This window comes from the organism of the source record quoted next, unplaced genomic scaffold (assembly GCF_019419815.1).
Source record: "Pyrus x bretschneideri cultivar Hongxiangsu unplaced genomic scaffold, Pyrus_bretschneideri_v1 Contig27, whole genome shotgun sequence".
NCBI lineage: Eukaryota > Viridiplantae > Streptophyta > Magnoliopsida > Rosales > Rosaceae > Pyrus > Pyrus x bretschneideri.
Genome location: NW_025999579.1, coordinates 5912792 through 5927676, shown reverse-complemented (window position 1 = coordinate 5927676; position 14885 = coordinate 5912792). Strand labels below are relative to the sequence as shown.

The window sequence follows — 14885 nt, the reverse complement described above, 5'->3', positions numbered from 1 at the left end:
CAACACACCAAGTGCTTCTTCACATGCATGCTTATTAAGTGAAAGAGACTCGATGAGCAATTTAAACCCTAAATTAGTTGTAAAACAATGCTCATTGTTGAAGGATTCCCCAATATATCCAAACAACTTTTAGAGTTAGGTGCAATGTGATGACCACACATTAACACATTGAAGCACGTCTACATTGTTTTAGAAACCCATTTACGTGCCACTTTTGAGCAACAATAATTTCTATACTAAAGGAAGAATATATGTGACCCCATACAAGAGGCATTGAAACTTCAGTACTCGATTGCATTCATTCTAGTAATGATGCATGCATGGTGCGTTGTTGCTTCTCTTGCCGGGCCATGCCGAGGCCAAAAGCTTGGGTGCTGCCATCCGACATGACAGAAGATGCGCGATCGATCGATCCATATAGTGTTGGCTAAGGTTTTTAGGTCATAAAAATGTGGCTTAGGATCAATTGTGAAGGTAGAACCCTAGAAGAACACCTTCCTTTTTGTGCACGCTAAGGTCACAAATATCAGTCATCCCATGATGTGCTACGCTATCGGCTATATAATGAGGTTTTACTGTTGCTATTGCAGCTATAAGGTTGCATACCTGAGAAGTGACAACAGCTTGCTTCTCTATTTTTGGTTAAAGCCTAGAGCTACAGAATGATAACCTTTGTAAGTAGCACACACTACATACCATATATACAATATATACGTAAGATTGAATTTACAAGTTCGGTGGGGCTTGATCCTTCTACGTCTAGACTGATAAAGGAGCTTTTGATCATGCGATTCATTGTAGTAAAAATTGTGTCTGAGTCGTGTTTGGTGTTACCATGTTAGACCAAACAAAGAAAAAGAGCGTCGAAAAACAAGTTAAGATGATAATAATAGATTTAGGGTTCAATTCTAATCGTATCTCAATCACGAATCAATACTATGATACCGGGATCAAGGTTCTAAATGTGACATGCTCTAGTTGACGAGCTTAGGAGCCTAGACGGATTTTTATTTTATTTTAATTAGATTGATTATATAATAATAAAAACATATACATAAGTGACTACTCACACAACTATATTTAAATTAATTACACACACACACACACACACTTGTATTGGAAACATAAATGCAAAATAGAAGGACATATAAATTATAAAGTACTACAATTGAATGAATACATAAACTAAACTATATATTTAGAGTTATTTTACAAGAAAGAAAGTCAAGAATTATTTTACAAGAAAATTATCTTTGAACCCTTTAATCTAAAAAGAATAATGTAAGGCCTCGTTTGGCAGCTCAGACTGTACTGACTATTTTTGTCGGATAGGATAAATAGCCACCGGATAGTACTGACTAAATTAGTCTGGCGTTTGATGCAGTATCAGACTAATGACCGTATTATTTATACTGTATTTGGTATTATACTAGATAGGAGGAATCAAACTTAAAATAAAATTAAAAAAAAAAAAAGTGAAATCATTTTTTTTGTTCCTAGATCTCTCCGCACCCCCAAACACCCTCCCTCTCTTTCCCTTCTTCTTCCCCGACTGCAGAAGAATCCCAAATAATTGTTCCCCAGCTCTCTCCGCCATACCCCCCAAACTCCCTCCCTTTCTCTCCCATATTCTTCTTCCCCGATTGCAGAAAAATCCCAAATAAATTCAAATAGCCAGCTGCAGAAAAATCCCAAATTGAAATCATCTCTTCGCCGCACCATGTTTCTTTGCAAGACCCAGTTGCAGGGGAGGACGGCGAGTAGGTGATGAGGAAGGCCACAAGGAGAGGAAGATGAGGAAGGCCACAAGGAGAGGAAGATGAGGAAGGCCACGAGCACTAGGAGAGCAGAGATGGCGAAAGAAAGCAGCGCAACAGAAGGCGACAGGGAGGACGGCGATGGTGAGAGAAGGCGACAGGGAGGACGACGATGGCGAGAGAAGGTGAGGGGGAGGATGACGATGTCGAGAGAAGTGAGAGAGAGGACCAAGTTCGCGAGAGAGGAGAGTGAAACCGACTAAATAATCCGGGCGTTTTGGTTGGTTTTATTAAGCGGGCGTATACCGTGTTAAATAAGCCGACCGGTTAAATTAATCCGGCGCTTATTTAGTACGAGTGAACGCCAAACACCCGAGTCCGTATAACTAATCCTATCTGATCTGCCAAACAGGGCCTAAAGCAACAAAAAGTGAAACAACCGAGCTTGGTAGCATAAGCTTGTAACTAAGCAGGATATTAAAGCGATTGATGGGTAATGAAGCCTTAGTCAAGTGAGGCATGGTATTTGACATATGTTCACCATTCTTGTAAAGTCACTTTAAGCACGTCTTAAGCCTCTCGAGTTAATAAGGGCATCTCACCTTTACAAGTGGGGTAGCCAACAAACAAAAAATTAAATGCCTAGGGCTTCCTAGACCGCCTACTCGCTGTCTAAAGACTTCACCGAATTTCTAAATACCTAGACCCTAATCGGGACGGCCTTAGTGCCTAGGTCCTTCTTAGGCTGCTTTTTCGACAGTGACAGGGATTGGATTAGGCAAATTTTATCTAAACTTTTACTTGATTTAGTTCATCAAAGAATATGTTCCTACTTCCCATCAATTTTCATTTGGGATAAAAGTGGTCCATTCTGGAAAGAGGACAAAGCTTTTCCATAACATGATGGGATACAGCAATATTCGTGGATTGTTCTTCAAAGCCATCGGGTTTTAGCCCCAAAAGAAACCTAACTAAATGGGCAAAGCAAAGCCTTTTTTATTTTCTTTCTATATGCATAAGCACTCCAATAACTCTTCTAGCTAGCTCACACAAACACAAACAAACAAATCAAACAACCATTTTTCAGTTGATAAAAATAAAAAACAACCATTTTTTCTGGTAATTTAGACCTACCTGATTTCTGTTCGTAATCATATACTTGAATAAAATATTTTAAATGGGAAACAACATAAATAATAACATTATAAGAAAAAAAAAATGATTTCTTAATAGACGCTTGATATGATATTATATTGTTAGACTGTAACTTAACTTGAATCATTAAAATTTAAACAAGCGAACGTATTTGATGTCGGTATAGTTCAAACCCACAGTTTGCTATTGTAATATTCGAAATTGTCACTTTCTTCCTAATCAGTGTGCTTAAAATTAATAACACTAATAAAACTGAAAAATGTGGGAAGATGCAGAAGACAATTTAGACCCACTAAAACATTGAAATATATGGTTGACAAAATTTGGGTGGCGTACCAAACTATATAATTCCATCTGAAATTTCGCACGCAGGAACAAAAGTTGGGATGAACAATTGCACACAATATCACAAGGAAGCTGAAACGGTTTCTTCACTTTGATCCCCACCTTACATTCATTTATTTAACATCATTAATCATAGAAAAATGTTATTTCGGTTCTAACTTATTTAGGTGAGACTCACTCATTTGTATGAGAGAAGTTAATAAGTAATGGTGTTTCAAATAATAATTCTAGTTTGTTAGAGAAGATTTACATTTTTTTTAACAAACGATACTATCTATATTAAGGGGATGGAGGAGTGGGCCAAGCCTCACAATAAGCTAGCAATAATGTGGTTCAAATTTGCCTTTGGCGAAAATCAAACCTAAGACCTCTCATTTACAAGTGAAGAAGAATATTACTAGACCATTAGAGAAGATTTACTTAGATATGCATATTCACTATATTAAATGCATTTTAAAAGAATAAATGAATTACAACTTTCATATTTGTTCAAGTTGAAGGTTGTTTGTGAAGAAAAGATATCCTTATTTTATTTTTATTTTTTTGGCCAAAAGAAAAATATCCTTATTAATCTCCACAAAAATTGTAGGATCAAAATGAACAACTTTTCTTTATGAGTAACTTTCAATTTGGACAGAATAAGGAAGTTGTATCCATTTCTTACTTCAAAATGCCTTTAATATAGTGAACAGTCATACACAAGCTAGCCTTCTGTAACAAACGAGACCTAATAGCATTTACATTTGTGAAGGCTATACACTGACACTGGTGCATATAGTTTGGACAAAGTTCTACTTTTTTATACAACGATATCCTACTCTAAATGTTAATCTTAAACATCATACTTCAATCAGAGATAAATATCATTAGAACACAGCATTACTAACAAAGAAGTTCTACTTTGGTTCTTGTAGTTTATTTTTCTCTTTTGTCTCGTTCGTTAACGGAATTAACCAGACAAATATTTTGGTCCTTATAATTTAAGTTGTCGCAATTTGGGCCATGTAGTTTACCAATTCTACAAGACTCGGGCGTTTTTAGCAACGCAGATATTACGAGCTATTCGATGGCCCAATTTTTGGGGGCCCAAATTGTTGGTCCACTCTCGGTCTCATAGGCTCACAGACCAGCTCCGGCAAAGTGGCAAACAACAGTGATACCATTTCCTTCGCTGCCGCAAGGCAGGTACCGGTTCTGTATAGAGCCGAATTTAAGAGCGTTTTTGAGAGAGAGAAAGAGAGAGGCACAATGGAGGTGGAACTGAAGGAGTTGTTGAGCGACCTCGAATCGCTGAAGAAATCGCTCGCCGATCCTTCTCATCATGCTCCCATCGATAAGGTAAAATCTCGCAATTCCGATCCGTTTGAGATTCAGCTGAGAATTTGAGAGAGCTTTTGGTTTGGATTTTACCGGTTGCGATCGAATTAGCTGCTTGATTTGGCTGCAACGGATCGATTTTCGGTTTTTATGTTTTAATGTTCATTGTTCATATGAAATTTCAGTAATCTATGCGTTGACTTTTGATTAGTATTGCTTGTTAATTGATTGCATGTTTATTCGTTTAATTTTTTGGTGGTTGTTTGTTTCCTGAGAAAATTGAGAGAAAGAAACTAGGATATTTAATTATATATGTTTAGCTTGAAGTTTGATTTATGAAACACAAGTGAAACGTTTTCAATTAGCTGAATGCTGATAAGTTTACTAAAGTTTTGTACCTTTTCTTGTAGAGCTGACTTTTCTTTTTGCTTCATTAAAAATGTAATTTGTAGCTACAATTGCGTGTAGAACGCCTTACGAGCCTTGCAAATTCTGGACCTGTTCGGCGTTCAAAAGTGAAGGTAATTCTACGGTTTATCTACTGTCATTGTCAAAATGTATGATATTAGGTGATGATTTCATTGTTTGTTCAAGCATTACATGTTACGTTGGCAGGATATGAGTGCCGAGGTTGTAGATAGCAATCCTTACAGTAGGCTTATGGCACTTCAAAGGATGGGCATTGTGGAAAACTATGAAAGAATACGGGACTTCTCAGTTGCCATTGTTGTGTGTATTTATCTCCTCTTTCATTGTTTCATTTTGTAATTATAAACGAAATTAATCTAGTTATTGCCAATGCCTTGTAGTGATGTCCTATTTGGTTATCTGCAGGGAGTAGGCGGTGTAGGAAGTGTAGCAGCTGAGATGCTAACAAGATGTGGTATTGGTCGCCTTTTGTTGTATGATTATGACAAAGTAGAGTTAGCTAACATGAATAGGTTATTCTTTCGACCAGAGCAGGTATTCATACTCGTTATACTCATTCGCTATTCTTAATATGTGAAAAATTTCTTTACTGGTCCTCAATCAGGTTTATGCTTCAAAGACTAGGTGTTTAATGCTTCAAAGACTAGGTGTTTTATGCTTCAAAGATTTACCAAAGTCCCTTTTTCTCGCCTTTATTCCCTTTTTTTTTTTACATACCCCACAAAATTTTATTTTCCAAGTAATTCATGATCATACATTTTTGAAGTTTTCATTTTAATGTGTTTTCCTTCTCAGAGTGGTATGACGAAAACAGATGCTGCTGTACAGACCCTTTCAGACATAAATCCCGATGTTGTGCTTGAGGTAAGCATTTATCAGGATTTGTTCTCCTTTCAAACTTAATGACAACCATAAAAGTTTATTCGATCTTAAATTTTCTGTGTACACTTTCTAGGCATAGATAGCTGGATTGTATGATAATGCCACTAGTATTGATCCTTGTATATTTGATCTCCCAATCATAGTGCCCATAGTTTGTAACCATGCTAATCAATTTCTTTGTGTTTAGAGCTATACACTGAACATCACAACTGTGCAAGGTTTTGATACCTTTATGGCCAGTTTAAAAAATAAATCATTTCACCGAAATAAAGAAGGCAGTGGCGTGGACCTTGTACTAAGCTGTGTTGATAATTATGAAGCAAGAATGGCTGTTAATCAGGTATGAAGTTATCACTTATAAATTTATAATTATGTTCTCTTCATTCTTTCTGCCTCCAAGTAAACCATCGTAACGTTTTTTTTTTTTTATTGTGAAACAGGCTTGCAATGAACTGAATCAGACATGGATGGAGTCTGGTAAGCAAATAGTTCCTACATTTGTGAAACCTTAAGTGTTAACTGAATGACTCATGGTGTATGACCTAGTTTTGTATGTATGAGTCATATGGTCAAGGACGAAATTCACATGAAGAACATAAACTTTGACAGGTGTGTCTGAGGATGCTGTTTCAGGCCATATTCAGTTGCTGATTCCTGGTGAAACTGCCTGTTTTGCATGTGCACCACCTTTGGTATGCTTCTCGTGCTTGAAGTTTGATGATGCTGAAGGATTCTCTCTGAGGAATATAAAACATGAAGAATTGAAAATTGATATTCTTTCTGTCTTATATATCTCTTCTTTAGGTTGTGGCATCTGGAGTGGATGAACGTACACTTAAGCGTGAAGGGGTGTGTGCTGCATCTTTACCTACCACTATGGTATGGAATTTCATTTCCAGTCTATTGGCGGCTCTCCCTTCTTCGGACTTTTATCATTCAAACTTGTTGGTGTTAGTGTTTCACTGGTTGTTTGCTTCAAATTCATGTAGTAGGGTGACCACATGAATATGTTGGCATATAATTTTACAAAGAGAAATAAAAAAAGAAAATCTTTCAACTGAATATGATGCTTCGCTTTGTCAATCTGTAGTAGTGGAGACTATCTATAATTCGTTGATTAATATGTCGGCATATCATGTCCTATCGCAACTGATTTGTTTTCATCTTTTAGGGAGTTGTTGCTGGGCTTCTAGTCCAAAATACACTAAAATACTTGCTGAACTTCGGAAACGTCTCCCCATACTTGGTGAGTCGTATGTTATATTCTCTCCCATTCTGCTTTATTTGGCAAAACATCTCGAAGGATGTTGTAAAATCTTAGATCTATATGTTTAAGATTTAGCATCAAATGCTGCATCGCTGCTCCGTGCTGATCTGCCTGATTTTTGATTTGCTTGGTTGCAGGGATATAATTCTCTTAAAGACTTCTTCCCAACTATGGAAATGAAGCCAAACCCTCAGTGTTCTAATTTTGCTTGTCTGGAACGGCAGGTAAAGAAACTAAGAGCCGGCCTTGGGCACCTGAACTGGATCTAAATGATTATTTAAACATCTGGTTAATTGGTTTGTCATTGATGCTGAGGTAATATCTACCGTGCAGAAAGAGTACTTGCTTGTAAAGCCAGCTAGGGATGCTGCAATTAAAGCAAAGATGGAAGCTGAAGCATCATCAGTTCCGGAATCTCCACTACATCTTGATAATGAATGGGAAATAAGGTACTTCTACCAACAATGGAATGTTTCTTCATATTAAGTAGTTAATGTTTCTTTGTGTTAAATAGTTACAAACATCAGGGATGTTTACTAAGTTGCATATAAAAAGAATGACATGCATTTCGGAGGACTAGTTTCATGGAAATGAAAGCATACATTCAATTTGTGTTTGCAGTGTTGTTGATGATAACGAGCCGGAAAGTACGGAGGCCCAAACTCCAGGTAATTTATCCTTTACTGTTTCAAGTTCTATGGATTTTGCTCGAACATCTCCACCATTTGGAATTGGAATTCTGTGGTGATTTACAATTCCTTATATTTGATACATTTATGGTTTTACAAATTTATGAATGGCTTGTTTTCTCTTCATTATCCGTCATCTGGCCTCAGATGCTCTTCCAGAAGGTCTTGTTCGCGAGCTTCCCAGTGCAGATGAGTTCCAAAAACCACCTACTGAAGCTACAAAGGGTACAATTGACGACCTAGAAGATCTTCGAAAGCAACTTGAGGCCCTAAATTCTTGAATAAATCACAGATGTTCGTTTTTGAGGTAGTCCATTATTGCTTTAGCAATCGAAATCGATCCTTAGCTTTCGTGTTTTTTTAAGGTTAGAGTCACACCCTGAAGTGGGGTGTACATGAGATGGATCATACTAACTTCTCATACATTATGGAGGTTGCTAAGTAATGAATTTGTAAGTGAAATGTCGTTAACCAGTCGAGCTACAAGTCCATTGCAATTCCACTGGACTTTACTTAAATACGTTTAGCTCCATATAAGTGAATACTATCAACAAAAGCAACACGCATAGCATGACAGTTCTTCCAATTTCGATAAAATGAAGTAACGTAGGATCGATCGATCATTAGTGCATATAAAGAATCACAGACCTCGCTACGCCACATCACGAAGAGGATCGATCAAGATTTTATTCAGTTCTTGTACAGATCCCGCGGAATAGGCGTGCCAAATCTTGGAACTGCAGGTAGAGCGTTTTTCCAGAAAGACAACTGAGGCATTGGAAGTACTCGTGATCGACCTTATCAAACTTATCAACCTTGACTGACGGGGTTCACAAATCACAGCCATTTTCTTCAAATTCTGAGCATGTTCGAGCACATACCTTGCAAACTCGATTAGATTAGAGTTGTTAAACCCTTCAGAAACCTCTAATTCTTGGGTTACATGCTTAAGCTGGGATATAAAATCCAGCTTTTGGAGTTGCCAATACCAGCTATCAAATCCATGTTCTGGTATTCCGAACAAATGGGACACGTAAATCTCCAAGGTATTCAAATTAGGGAGTCTTTTGAAAAGAGAGGCCACTGTTGGAACTAGGTTGTTGTCAAACTCTCAAAACTCCAGGTACTCATTCGCAAGCACCAAACGTTATGTAATGGTGGTGCAGTGCAACCTTCCTTGGACAGAGTTGTTATAGTCCATCGGTCGCGTAAAGCAAGAACCTTAACACTTTGAACAACACTAGAGAGGAGGAACTGATCATGAGATGCGGTTTCCATCTCAACTCCGGGCTGATTGTGGACAGCTTCAAGCTCTGCTTTTTCCAAACGATTAAATTCGCCCGGATTCCGAATGTTCATCATCTTGGTTCCTCTCCAATGCATCCTCAAGTACGTAAGATTTGGAGCAGAAATTTCCAACGGCCTGCCATTGCAAGCTATATTTACTCGCTCAAGTTTCTCAGCAGAGATATGAAGATGGTGGAGGGGGCTCCGCCCGAAATCAAGTGCAGCCGAAACGACTTCAAAGACGGGCTTTCCAATGGTGATATTTTGTAACCTAGCCACATCTTTAAGTACCAATTCCTTAAGAAATCTGCAGACCGACGAAACCCATTTGCAAAATCCGTCCAACCTCAAGCAAACCAGATTAGAAACAGTGCAAGTAGCAATGCTGCGAGCTTTAATAATTGTATCAAACATTTCAAGATCTATAGACTTCAGAGACCCACAGTTGAAAGCGCAACAAGGAAACTCAACTCGTTCACGTTTGGCGTTGGCGGACGACCATATCCCATAGAAAACAGAAAGATTTTCAAGACGACAGTCGACAGCATTATGAATAGAAGCGCAAACTCGACGTGCCTCATTGTCCCTCCAATTTGGGATGCTGGTATCCCGCTCAAATCGATGGTGCGGAAACTCCCACTCAAGATCAAAAGGTTTGTAACCGTATCTTGTCTTTGCCATTCGCGAGCTGGCGGCGGGAGAAGAAGTTGTCCAAGGAAGCCAGCAGCTCCAGTCGCTTGTCGAAGGTGTCTGTAGAATCTGAGGGAAATTGAGAAAAATTCAAGGTGGGAATGGAGGTACAAACTTGTCTACATCTTTTCGACAAGCTTCCGACTCGGATTACATCTGAGTAGGGAAGAGGGGACAGAATGCGATGAACAACTTCATCGGGAAGACCACTGAATCTGTCGTCTTTGTTTATTTTAGCATCCGGATCCTCAACCTCATCGGAAGCAGAAGCGGAAGCGGAAGCAGGAGGAGCTATTTGTGATCGCTTCATCGTCGAAGAAAATCGACTAGGGTTTTTGACTAAACCCTAGCTATATATGTGTGTGGTATTAGCAATTTGTATGCATGCATATTATGGAAGTTACCGAATAAAAGTTATAAAAAAAAAAAATAAAGAAAGAGAGATAAAAAATAGGAGTGGGAGAGAAAGTGGGTAAAAGTGAAAACTGTTGTGACCTATATTTAACTGAGAAAAAGAGAAATGTACAGCAGAGAAGAAAGAGGGATCGAGAATATGTTTGAGGAATGTGTTATTTCTCAAATCTTGTGTTAGAGAAACTTGCTCTTCAAGTAATATAAAGTCTAATAGGAAAGATCTTCTAGATTTGAAAGATTCCTAATATACCTTTACTTAGGATTTACACAACCACAATATTTATTATAATGTATATCACAACTCAATTGACGTCGTATATGCCATTTTAGTCATTTCACACATTTTAAACTCACATTTTGTAGATCTAACTTCAATGTATTTTTAATTTTAAAATTTGGTTTTTTTTTAAGAAAATCTCGATGAGGAGTATTTTTAATTTTCACATAAAAAAAGTTATTTTTCATGTAGAAAAGGTTTATTTTAGGGAAATTGGAGGCTTTAGTTTTCTACCAAACCTCAGCTCCAATTGTTACTGACGCAAAAGTTTCTCTCTTTTGAAGTCCTTTACACGAATACAAAAATTATTGTGGTGCTTTTTCTAATTACGAAGAAATTACACAGTCCACGTGGCGTCTTCCATCGCACGCAAAACCCTATATTTGCAAGCGGCTCTCAGCCGTTTCAGAAATCAAAACCACCGAAAACTCCATCGGTGTCAGCTCAGCGGCCTCCAGCCCTCGATTGCTTCCTCTGCAAAAACCCACAAAAATTAGTAAACCAATCGCAAATGGCGCCCGTTGAAGAAATAGCAGACAAGGAGAAAGCAGCTCCCGAGGCAAAACCAGAAGCGGAGGAGGAAGAAGAAGTGGAAGAAGACGAAGAGGATGAGGAGCTTTGGACGTCGGACTCCGACGTCGGAGATGCGTTGGACTATTTGGACTCCAAGGACGACGACAGAGGAGTAGAAGGCGGCTTCACCATCAATTCACGGCGGCCCAATGCCCACGGCGGTCTTCACTCCCGCCCTGCTTCCTCGACCCTTCAGCCTCTCGCTAATCGCAACCAGAAGTTCACCACCCACATCCGAGCTTCGCCTCTGGAGGTACAAATTTTGCAAATTTAACACTGAAATTTTAATTGGGTTTGTTCTTCCTGCTGTTGTAATTGTATGTAAGACTTAGAATTTAAAGCGGATTTCTATTGTAAAATTGTTTGGTTGCAAGTCTGTTTATTGTTTGGTGCTGATTTTCTTGCAAAGTTGACGTCTTTTGTTTTGGGTTTTGCGGGTGTAGGAGTGGGAAGGGAGGTTCAACGTTGGAATGTCCAACTCCGTGACCACTGCCATTCGGGGTAGTGTTCGGGACATGGCCATTGGCAGAACGAAAACTACTGAGAAAGCGGACCGTGCCACTGTTGAGCAGGTGAAAGACAGCATTTTCCATTCATGGGTTTTCTTTAATCATTCCAATTATGTGTTTTAGCTCATTAGTTTTAGTGATTGTGTGTTTTCACTAGGCCATTGATCCTAGAACTCGGATGGTTTTGTTCAAAATGTTGAATAGTGGCGTGTTTCATGATATCAATGGCTGCATTTCTACCGGGAAAGAAGTACGTATTGAGTTACTCATATTGTAACCTCTAATTTATTGACTTGGTATTGATCTTGCTGCAGTGAATCGGTGATGATAACTGCTTAATTTAGTTTTGATCGTGGAATTGTTTTTTCTTCTTGAACAGGCAAACGTGTATCACGCAACAAAATCTGATGGCCAGGAAATGGCGATCAAAGTGTTCAAAACATCTATTCTGGTTTTCAAGTAAGCTTTCTGTGACACTTTGAGCTTGTTCCAATGGCTAATTGACAGTTTAACAAAGTCAGATTGTTATTAGGTTGAACAATATAAGCTCAACAAATATGAGAAATTTCTTTGGGGCATAGAAATATATACTGCTCATTGCTACCAAATCTTCTAAACTTTATCTTTCTTTGCTTTATCATGTAGATGTGTGATGTTTCTTTCGAGTTTATTTTTAAATCCTTATTTTTTCTGAAGTTGTTATCTTGTTGTCTTTGATAAGTATAACAAGTTAGCCATGTAATCATAGACCATGCAGAAGAATATTTTTCAGTTCCGAGGACAACCAGTTAGTGTGCTGAATTTTCCGTACTTGTGTTTATAGCAATAGATTTATAATGTATCTTACTTGTCTGCCGGCCAAAAAACTTCAGGGACAGGGATAGATACGTACAAGGGGATTACCGATTCAGACATGGATATTGCAAGCGCAATCCTAGGAAAATGGTGCAGACTTGGGCTGAGAAAGAAATGAGGAATTTAAAGAGGTAAGACAAACACAACTTTAAATATGAGTACAATTAAGTCTTTGGTAAGTAGCAGCACTAATTTAACCTTGTTTAAATCTGCATATGAGTACTATCTTCACTTTGTCTCTAATAAGTACATATGTGGAAATACAAAGGAAGTGTCTATCCATTTTGCACAATGGTTCTAGCTTAAGTTTATGTAAAAATTCCGCTTCAGTCCTATTAATTTATCAAGCTGGTTTTGTCGTGCTAATGAATGTGAGATGGTCTGCGAAAATGCAGGCTAAAGGACAATGGAATTAGGTGCCCATCTACAGTTATTTTAAGACTTCATGTTCTGGTCATGGAATTCATAGGTATCTCTAATTTTAATGGACATATATTCTGACGGAATTGAAATATCAATTTGATTTGGTTTTATTGATTATATAAAAAAATACTTTCTGCTTAGAGTAGCTTTGATTAATGTAATCTATTACAGGGAAGTCAGGTTGGGCAGCACCTCGTCTAAAGGATGCTGCATTATCACTAGACAAGCTACGAGAAGGTTATATGGAGGTGTGCCAAAATCTTTCATATGAAAATATTTTTTTGTGATAATAATTTAAATACAAGAACCTGTTGGTCAAGATAGTTCTACTGGGACATGTGCACATGCACTTAGATTTGTTTTTGGATTGTAAACGAATGTCACTATTGGGAAACTTTTAAATGAACGAATTTTATGCTAGCAAAAATGTTATTTTTGTATTTGATAATTTCTTTGGGTACTGGAGTGACGCCGTAGTATTTTCTGCCAGATGATTATTGCTATGCGAACAATGTATCAGAAGAGCAAACTGGTGCATGGAGACCTTAGTGAATACAACATACTTTACTTTGAGGTGAGTTGCTACAAACGACTTTGAAGTTTGAGCTTATTGCACATGATAGTGTGCTATGTTCTTATGTCTTCCCTTCCTCTTTGGCAGGGTCACTTGTACATTATTGATGTTTCTCAAGCAGTTGATCTGGACCACCCTCATGCCCTTGATTTCCTACGTGAAGATTGCGTCCATGTATCTGTAAGTTCTTCATGCGGAAGTCACTTTCTTAAGTTCTGCTTTCATTGCTTATGAAAAATACAAGTAATGCACTCGCTGATGTGAGCTTATCAAGCGTTTGGTGGCTACAGGATTTCTTTAAAAAACATGGTGTGGCTGTAATGACAATTCGAGAGCTCTTTGATTTTATAGTTGATCCAACTATTGCTGATGATGCAGTGGAGAGTTATCTCGATATGGTTTGATTCCGTCCATTTTGGTCTTAAATATTAAAGAATTTAGGTTCCTATACACTACAAATAAATAGATGAACAACTTAAGTGAGATCTCTGTTTGACTGGCTAACTTCAGGTACAACAAAAGGTTACGGCAAGAGGAGATATATCTGCGGAGGAGGAAATTGCAGACTCTGTATTTGTACAGGTGATGAAAATGTAACAGTGTTTTATTGAATGCCTTTGACTTTGCATATTTGCGTGGTTGTGGGCACCCGAACTTTTGGGACATTGATTTGTGTTTCTTCGCTTCTTTCCAGTCGTACATTCCAAAGACATTAGATGACGTGAAGAATGCTGAGCGGGATGTAATACGGTTAACTAGCGGAGAGGACACTGGAGACATGTACTATAAAACTATTACAGGACTGAAGGAGGCTCTTCCTCAAGGTCAACCAGATTCATCTGAGAAAGAGCATAAACAGGATGATGCTACTTCTGTAGCAGATCCCTCTGCAAATCCCGAAACTGAATCTGACTCTGACACAGATGACGACAACTCAAGTGACTCGGAAGGGCGGAGCTCCTCTTCCGAAACCAAGGCACAGGATCCTCTCGAAAAGAAAGCTGCTAGGAAAGAGAACAAGAAGAAAGTGAAGGAAGAGAAGAGGGAGGCTCGGAAAACTAAAGTGCCGAAGGCGCTGAAGAAACGAAAGAAAAAGATAGCCAAAGCACACAAGACCAGGTAGTTCTGCTTGGGATAACTATAGAGCAATGGATGCTAGAAATTTTTTTGGTAGGAATTAAATTAAGAAAATTGCTTAACTTGTACTCTTTTTCTTTTTCCCAAGAACTACATGTACTTTTGATATATGAGATATATAATCTTATTTTTGAGTTTGCATGTCATCGTACTATAAAATTGTATTATCAACATAGGACGTCACGGATGATATAGTTTCTCTTCTCTCACACACAATCATATCAGCATCTAACGGTTGGTCTTCTAGTCAACGTAATGGGTGGTTTAAAATTAATACAAATTTTAAACTGGGTTTAAAAAGCTAA

General features: G+C 38.1%; 2 protein-coding genes across 2 annotated transcripts; both read left to right on the top strand.

Annotated features, from left to right (window-relative positions):
- The first annotated feature begins 4442 nt into the window (after positions 1-4442).
- LOC103950009 (ubiquitin-like modifier-activating enzyme 5) lies at positions 4443-8320 on the top strand. Its single transcript, XM_009361159.3, has 14 exons — positions 4443-4595; positions 5027-5095; positions 5190-5303; positions 5409-5537; positions 5799-5867; positions 6073-6225; positions 6326-6362; positions 6495-6577; positions 6690-6764; positions 7057-7131; positions 7290-7376; positions 7486-7601; positions 7774-7820; positions 7989-8320. Exons 1-14 carry the CDS (start codon positions 4506-4508, stop codon positions 8120-8122), a joined length of 1278 nt encoding a protein of 425 aa, XP_009359434.2. The 5' UTR covers positions 4443-4505; the 3' UTR covers positions 8123-8320.
- Positions 8321-10907: 2587 nt separating this feature from the next.
- Positions 10908-14721, top strand: LOC103950010 (serine/threonine-protein kinase RIO1). The gene is made up of 12 exons (XM_009361160.3): positions 10908-11335; positions 11526-11654; positions 11749-11841; positions 11971-12050; positions 12464-12577; positions 12842-12915; positions 13041-13117; positions 13360-13443; positions 13531-13623; positions 13734-13841; positions 13954-14025; positions 14138-14721. Exons 1-12 carry the CDS (start codon positions 11021-11023, stop codon positions 14564-14566), a joined length of 1668 nt encoding a protein of 555 aa, XP_009359435.2. The 5' UTR covers positions 10908-11020; the 3' UTR covers positions 14567-14721.
- Positions 14722-14885: the final 164 nt, after the last annotated feature.